The following is a 7929-nucleotide window of genomic DNA, read 5'->3' on the forward strand; positions in this document are numbered from 1 at the left end:
GTATACTTGATTTGGAGTGGTCCTGACCTTTTGATACACAACTGCTTTCTCTGCTAAGATCGGGGACTTTTGTTGGGACAATCGAGCGAACTCCACTGAATTTTCAGAAATTAGATTCTTGTGGTTTTCAGGTTCGCTTTTTACAAATTCTGAGCAGTCAACCATGTCCTCTACAGAAATTTCACTCATGTTGTCGTCCTCGTTAAGCTCAGATGCATTTTCAACATCAATTTTGTTTTCTGAGCTTACGTTGGCGTTTAAAGAGTCAAATTTTTGTATGGTTTCGGTTCTCAGTTTAAGTCTATCATTTTCATCCAAAAGGTTTTTAAGCATGTCCTTGTGGTCCTTGGATTTAATGAAGGACTCAATTTTGTCCAGTCCATACATGTAGGTCGGATTGACATCGTCAGATGATATCACACTCTCACAGTTATAAGCTTCGGCATCAATTTCATCCTCCTTAAACTCAAGGAAGGGCAAAATCATGCGATGGATCTTTTGGCCTATTTCACAGTCCAAGTGAAGCTGAGTAATATTAGAATAAAGACGTTTTGCAATTAAACAAAAAACATTCCGCTGTTTTAACAACTTTAAATTGTCTCTTTGTAAATAAATGTTTTCGTCTTTAATTTTAACTAATTCAAACTCCTTCAACTCGATCCACATGCGCCGCTCCTCACTCTTCGAAGACACCCTGCTTAATTGATCAGTTAGGTTAGAATTGGTGACTCGAGTTTGAGTTAAGCTACTATCTAGATGAGAAATTCTTGTATTAACATTTTTTAGTTCTTTCTCATATGAGGATTGTGGTACTTTAAATGAAATGAAAACCGATTGTACCTTCTTTATCAGTTCATCAAGCTCATTGAACTGCTGGCTGAGTGGTTTGGCCGTAAAGCACATGTCCTCCTGCCCCTTCGGTTCATTGCTTCCACCATCAGTGTTGTATCCCCTCATCTGAGATACATCAGACACCATGAAGCATCTTCCTCCACTGCTCTCCTCCTTTGCCACATAAGTCTTTCCATGAGTAGGCTTCCTCACTTCATCGTCTTCTGAGTCGGTAGACCAAACTTCCACGCTACCGAACTCGTCATCAGCAACCGAACCCTGCACAATAAGAGCATTCATGGAAGGGTTAGCGGTAGACTTCTTCTTTCTCATCTCATCGAGCCTTTTCTGCAGCACAGCTTCCTCATCCTTTTCATCATCCTTTTCAGCCATCTTTTTAAGGACACAATCTTTAGCATAGTGGTTTTTCCCACCACAGTAGTAACAGCTTACTCCAGAATCACCATCCACCTTCGGTTCCTTCTTGGGCTCTTCAACCTTCAGTTCATTGTTAACTTTTTCTTAACTATAACTCCCCTGCCAGTTTCGGTTTTTATTGCTGGGGAATCTCTTCTTTATGAACCTCTTGGGGTTAGACACCATCATAGCATAATCCTCAGACGTGAGGTCATACTCCTCCAAGTTAAGGTCTTCATCCTCCATCACAACTTTACTTTTTGACAGGAGGGCCAGCGAACCAAGGCTTGAAACAACGTTCTTCTCCTGCAGTACAATCTTCTCCTGGGACTTGAGAATACCCACCAGTTTCGCCAAAGAATATGATTTAAACTGCTCATGGGCTTTGACTGTAGACACCACTGCTCTCCATTCAGACCTCAGACCATTTAAGAATGTAACCTTCTGCTCGATAAGCTTCCTTTCGATGTCATGTTTGATCATCTTGCTGAGAAGATGATTAAAGCGATCGAACGTCTGGGTCACTGTTTCTTCTGCTCCTTGCCTGAATTCTCCAAACTCAGATAAGAGCAAGGTTTGGATAGAATGTTCAAGATCCTCGTCTGTAGAGTACAGTTCGCGAAGTCTATCCCAAACTTCCTTTGCCGTCGTGCATGAGCTGACCAACCTGAAGGTGTCGGACTGAAGGGCGAATCTTATCAATCTTAACGCCTTGATATTACACTGGAATTTATCCTTTTCATCTTGTGCAATATCTTTAACATCCTTCAGCAGATCATTCTACTCCTTTTGAGTTTTGACAATCCTGGACGTTGCAGAATGAGAAAAAGGTCCATTAATGATAGCTTCCCATATGAGGTATCCATTATCCTCAGATCCTATCACGTAGTCTTCGAAGTGATGCGCCCAGACTTCATAGTCATGGGTATATAGGATTGGAATCTTCGTGGTTGAACCGATGCTGTTGGAAATATTGATAGGATTTGATTGCGACTCATCCATTATGATCGAAAAACCTGTTCAAAGATCAGACTTGTAATAAAGCAGATTAGGGCAAAACAATAAATATCAAGATACGTCAATAATGAGATGACGGCTCAATAAATATCGGTAGTTGCGGAAAAACCCTAATTGAAATCTTTTCACAGAAAAGATGTGTATCGATTACACAGCCTCCTGCTCTGATACCAATTGATGAGATTAAAACTTTAATCTTTGAAGATCGATTAGATCTTAAACAGGTAAGTAAATATAAAACAGCAACACGAAAATAAGAACAAGGCAAGAGTGAATCAAACGTGTCGAATGATTAAAACAAAATCCTCAGAAGAGCTCGATTAAGAACATCAACTGTAGAGGATTGGTAGGTTTACAAGAAGGATCAAAGAAATCTGTAAAAATTATCGTTATGCTCTAGATCAATCATTTACCTAATATGCATGCAAGCATATACTTATATAATAAACATAATGGGCTCTCGGTTGGACAGGCCCAAACCGGAATACAAATTAAATAAACAAATAGCTGAGCCCAAAGACGCAACCCTTGAACAAATCTTCAACCCAACAAAGGCAACCCAAAAGGACCATGCTACCATTGGGTCAAGTACATACCAATTATAGTTATGGGCTTAGACACCTAATCCAACAACAACGACATCACATCGTGCTCATCTGATGGCCACACCACGACCTATGGGATTTGGTGGGTTTCGAGTTTGAGAAAGGCTTCCAAATTCTAGGCTAGGGTTTGTGTAAAACTCTCTTCATTTCGGGGTTTAGTGGGTTTCGTTTTCTAATGTTGATGTCATAATTCTTGAAAAGATGCTTTCATATCCAACTTTTTAAATAAAGAACATGGCTTTTGCATCCTTTTTCCGTGCCTCCTTACTTGCATCATCTTGGATCGTGTCATTGACTCTATGTTTAACAAGACCACAAGTCTTATGACATGAACAATGCCTTCTTTTTGACGTTCCAAAATCAATATACATCCCTTTTGAATATAACGAAATCTAGGATTGTGTGATGCTTACTATAGAGGTATTGGTTGTCATTTTGATGTTGAGTTAAACGCTAAGACCGAGTCATTAACATAGGCTCTGATACCAAAATGTTCGGAAAATTAGCAGAGCAAAGTATTTATGAATATATGTATGAAGAACCCATACATGTATTTAGAAGAAGAGCAACTATAAATAAATTACATGGAAACAAATAAATCCTAATAGCTTACATAAAAATAGGAAACAACTTTATTATTTGGATATACTTTTTAAATGAGTACCAACACTATGAATCATTCTTCAAACACATAGTACAACAAAAAAAAACTCAAACATAGCATACCCCATTTGATTTGTTTATCGTAAAATGATATGTTAAATATTTATTTTTATATATTTTTTAAACTATGTATTGTTGATTGAATAATTAATCAATCGATGAAATTACACTTCTTATATTGTAAAATATTTTTGATAAAATCTGACATTACATTTCTTATATTGTAAAATATTTTTGATAAAATCTGACGATCACGATCTCGCAAAACAAAAAACAATCTTATATAAATCCCGATGTTACGAATCTTGTCAAATACTTTTGATAAAATCTGACGATCACGATCTCGCAGAACAAAAAACAAATCTTATATAAATCCCGATGTTAATAATCTTGTCATCCATTTTGGTTACTTCTTTATCATCTAACCTAATAAACGGAAATGTTTTTTGCCACATGTCATGTTCTCCATACATTTGACACATGTAATTTTCTTAGATATTGTTGATTTTTTATTTTCCACGAGTCATTTTCTGATTTTTTCTATTTTTCTTAAATTAAAAATTCTAGAATTAAATACATTGTTTATATATGTAAAGTATTTAATTATATTAAACTCTTAGAATAATTGTGATACAAACCTTAATTTCCTTCCTTTTTAATTCCCTAATAATATGCATATGTCAGCCAATTTCCAACTATTAACAATTCCAAAATCAACTATAATAAATGAAGATCCATTTTCTCACATGTCAATCTCTTATGAGTTTTGATACTTGTCATTTTATGATAATTTTGAAATTAAATAATATCCAGATGTCAATTTTTAGGTTTTTCCCATTTTTAAAATTAAAAAGTCACAAAATACTTATATATACAAAATATTAAATATAATAAATATGATAGTAATTCTAATTAACACATTTTTTTTCCTTATTTTAAAATTTTATTTAAAAAAACACTTAATATTTATATTTTAATATTTAATTTTTTTAATCAATCCGTAAAATAAACTTATCAAGGTTTTAGATACTTTACCAAACCATTATTGTAGTTTTAATATTATAAAATAAATTCCAAAATTAGTTGAGGCGAATGATTGTCGATTGGTGTTTGCAAATGGGAACCACTTTACAAGTTTGCGTGTGAATATACAAAGTCAATGACTCAAAGTCAAACCCATATTTTGAAAAAAAATTAAAAATATTTTTAGAAGACACAAAATACGATATACACGAAATTTCAATGGGTAATAGACTACTTTGGCTTCTATCCCAACTTGGATTTGTTTGATTTATCTTTATCCTTATCGATTTTTGATCAATATTCAATAGGTATGTGCACGTAAGTATGTATTGCAACAGCATTATGCAAATTCACAGAAGAAACTCACCTGAAAGAGAAGCTTGAATTGACTAATGGCATCACAGCGAGAAATTTTTCATGTTTCAGGACCTCTCCACCTGCTAAATTCTTTCGATTGGTATGTAAAAGACATTGTTGTTTTCAACACGAAAGATTTGCTTCGATTTATCCAGTAACTGATTCGATTCTGTTTTATAGGAGAAACACATTTCATCGAAGATCCCTTGCTGCAAGCCTTGTTCAAGGAGTTTACATTCTGGAAAGGGATCGTCAACGTGGAAGCATTCAACAGGATGCTAATGCACCTCCATGGTGGGAACAATTTCAATTTCAGTTGAATCATGTTCTAGTAGACGATAGTGATTTATCCTACTTTGGAGCAGTTTACGAGCTCAAATATGCACATCCCTTCTTCTATCAATCAACCCCATGCCCTCCGAGATATGTGATAGCGTTTCGAGGCACAATCACCAGATCTGTAACAAGATCTGACGATATGAAACTAAACATGAAGTGTATTTTTGATAAACTCGAAGAAAGCTCACGATTTCGTAAAGCTTTTGAAGCCGTTTGGAACACGGTAATGGCGGTGGGGCCAACAAACGTCTGGTTAGCCGGACATTCGTTAGGTGCGTCTATGGCATTGTTGGCAGGGAGGAACATGGCGAAGTCTCGATATCAACTCGAAACGTATCTCTTCAATCCGCCGTTCATCTCGGTTCCAATCGAGAAGATGATAAAAAACCAAACGTTGAAACACGGCGTCCGTATCACCGGCAGTCTCTTAACGGCCGGAATTGCGACGGCGATGAATCGTCACCGTAAGGATCCAGAAGAAGATCCGTTTGTTGTGTTGTCTGAATGGACGCCGTATATATTTGCGAATCCATTAGACCCGATCTGTGCGGAATACATTGGGTATTTTGAACATAGGGAGATGATGGACAGGATCAGAGTCGGAAAAATCGAAAGGATCGCAACGAGATATTCGATCGGAAGTCTGGTTTCCGGCGCAATGGGGAGGGATTCCGAACCGTTGCATCTGCTACCGACGGCTTATATGACGGTGAATATTAGTCCATCGGAGAATTTCAAACAAGCTCATGGAATTCATCAATGGTGGCAACAACATTTTCAATGGCAATCGAAGCTATACAAATTTAAGTAGCGATTTTGCAGTGATTGCGAGATCTAAAACGGAATTAATTGATTTTTCCTTTGAGGGACTTGAGGTTTTTGACAATTTATGTGTTATGTTTAATATGACTGCTAATAAATGCCCTTTTGCATGAAGGGTAAAACTGTAAATCCATGTGACAAATTAAACAGATCTGGTGATTTATTTTGATAGTATAATAGTTTTAAGAACTATAAATTCATAATACCAATTAAAAAATTATTAAAATTAAGTTCTTTTTAAATAGTAATTATTTTGTAGAATTATATTTTACTTTTTATATTATTCTAACTTTATTGTAATGTTACAATAATCATTAATCCAAGCAAAATAATATTAGAATTTTATTATAGTTTTTACGTGTTGAGTATAAGGGTTGCGTCATTGTATTTATTTATTTAGTGCATTTTGTAACTAGACTGGGCCTGTCCACCCGTTATCTATTATTAGGGTTATAGTATTTTTAAGTTGCATGCATTCATCATATTTTGCATCATTGGAAAATATCTTGTAACCATACACGCCTCTACAGTAGCAATTCTTAATCGAGTTCTTCTGAGGTTGTGGCTTATAATCATTCAACATATTTTGATCTACTTGTCGTGTTCTTATTCATTACTTGTTTGAATCTATTCGATCTAACTAGGATTCAATCCTAACAATTGCTATCAAAGCAGGAGACTGTGTAATCTATACACATCTCTTATATTGAAAGAATCATTTTATGGTTTCCGCTATTATTGGATCTTGTGACAGCCGTCATCGTGTTTTGTTCATCTGTTGACGCTGATCTTACTCTTAATATTACCCTAATCTTGTTTACACATCTGGTTCATACAGGTTTTGTTCGATATACAAACATGTATTCAGAAGATTCTCACGTTAATTCAATAAATCTCTCAAGTGGCATTGGATCCACAACAAGGATTCCTATCTTATTCCCCAGTGAATATGAAGTGTGGGTGTTGCATTTTGAAGACTACGTCATTGGCCTAGAAGACAATGGCTATCTAATCTGGGATGCCATTATAGTTGGGGTGTTTGTTCGTACTGGAACAAGGAGAGTAATTAAAACTCAAGCCGACTATAACAACCTTATTATTGAAGTAAAGGATGTTCCACAAGATGAGAAGGAAAAGTTAATTAGCAATGTCAGGGCAAGATGAGAAGGAAAAGTTAATTAGCAATGCAGGATCGAGATATACATTATTATCACCTTGTTTGAACTAAGAGCTTTCGTACTCTGTGTTCCTTTGGTGATTGAGTTCACTAGGGATATTCGAACTAAGTGTTCACTAGATGTTTTGAACTATGTGTTCACCAGGGATATTTGAACTAAGTGTTCATTAGGTATTATTGAACGGAGTGTGTTCACTGGGTGTTCTTGAACTAGGTGTTCATTAATTATTTTGAACTGCGTGTTCACCAGAGGTAATCTAAGAACCTTGGCAGCACTAAACTTTGTGCCAATTCCTTAGGGCAATCCTTAGGAATTAATGGGAGAAGGGTAATCGGTTGTTAGGGTAAATCTTTAAGAAATAAATGAAGATAATGGGGGCGGGTAATTGGATTGATTGTTTGATAAGTGAATATAATAATTATATTATTGTGGGTTGAAAACCCTATATGCTCACTAGGCTCCCAAACCTAACCCTCTCAGTTTTCTTTATATTACAAATTATGGCACGAGAGCATAAGTTGGCTGACATAACGAGAGATTTTGGATTATAGGCCAGTAGGTAAGGTCTATTTTGTTCTGTTTATACTTTTGGTTTGTATTGAACATAACATCCCGAGATTTTGTTATATAATGAAAAAAAACATTTCTTTAAAGGAATGCTTTGATAAATTCTTATC

General features: G+C 35.6%; 1 protein-coding gene across 1 annotated transcript; it reads left to right on the plus strand.

Annotated features, from left to right (window-relative positions):
• Positions 1 to 4770: 4770 nt before the first annotated feature.
• LOC145076759 (GDSL esterase/lipase At4g10955-like) lies at positions 4771 to 6245 on the plus strand. Its single transcript, XM_079022551.1, has 2 exons — positions 4771 to 5013; positions 5094 to 6245. Exons 1-2 carry the CDS (start codon positions 4949 to 4951, stop codon positions 6061 to 6063), a joined length of 1035 nt encoding a protein of 344 aa, XP_078878677.1. The 5' UTR covers positions 4771 to 4948; the 3' UTR covers positions 6064 to 6245.
• The last annotated feature ends 1684 nt before the right edge of the window (positions 6246 to 7929 follow it).

This window comes from Lactuca serriola, chromosome 9 (genome assembly GCF_051521515.1).
Source record: "Lactuca serriola cultivar US96UC23 chromosome 9, Lser_US96UC23_V15, whole genome shotgun sequence".
NCBI classification, from domain to species: Eukaryota; Viridiplantae; Streptophyta; class Magnoliopsida; order Asterales; family Asteraceae; genus Lactuca; species Lactuca serriola.

Bases quoted from the DNA above. Each gene is read 5' to 3' on its own strand.
- LOC145076759 (XM_079022551.1), top strand. From the start codon at position 4,949: ATGGCATCACAGCGAGAAATTTTTCATGTTTCAGGACCTCTCCACCTG. The intron at 5,014-5,093 runs GTATGTAAAAGA...TCTGTTTTATAG, and splicing joins CTGCTAAATTCTTTCGATTG to GAGAAACACATTTCATCGAA.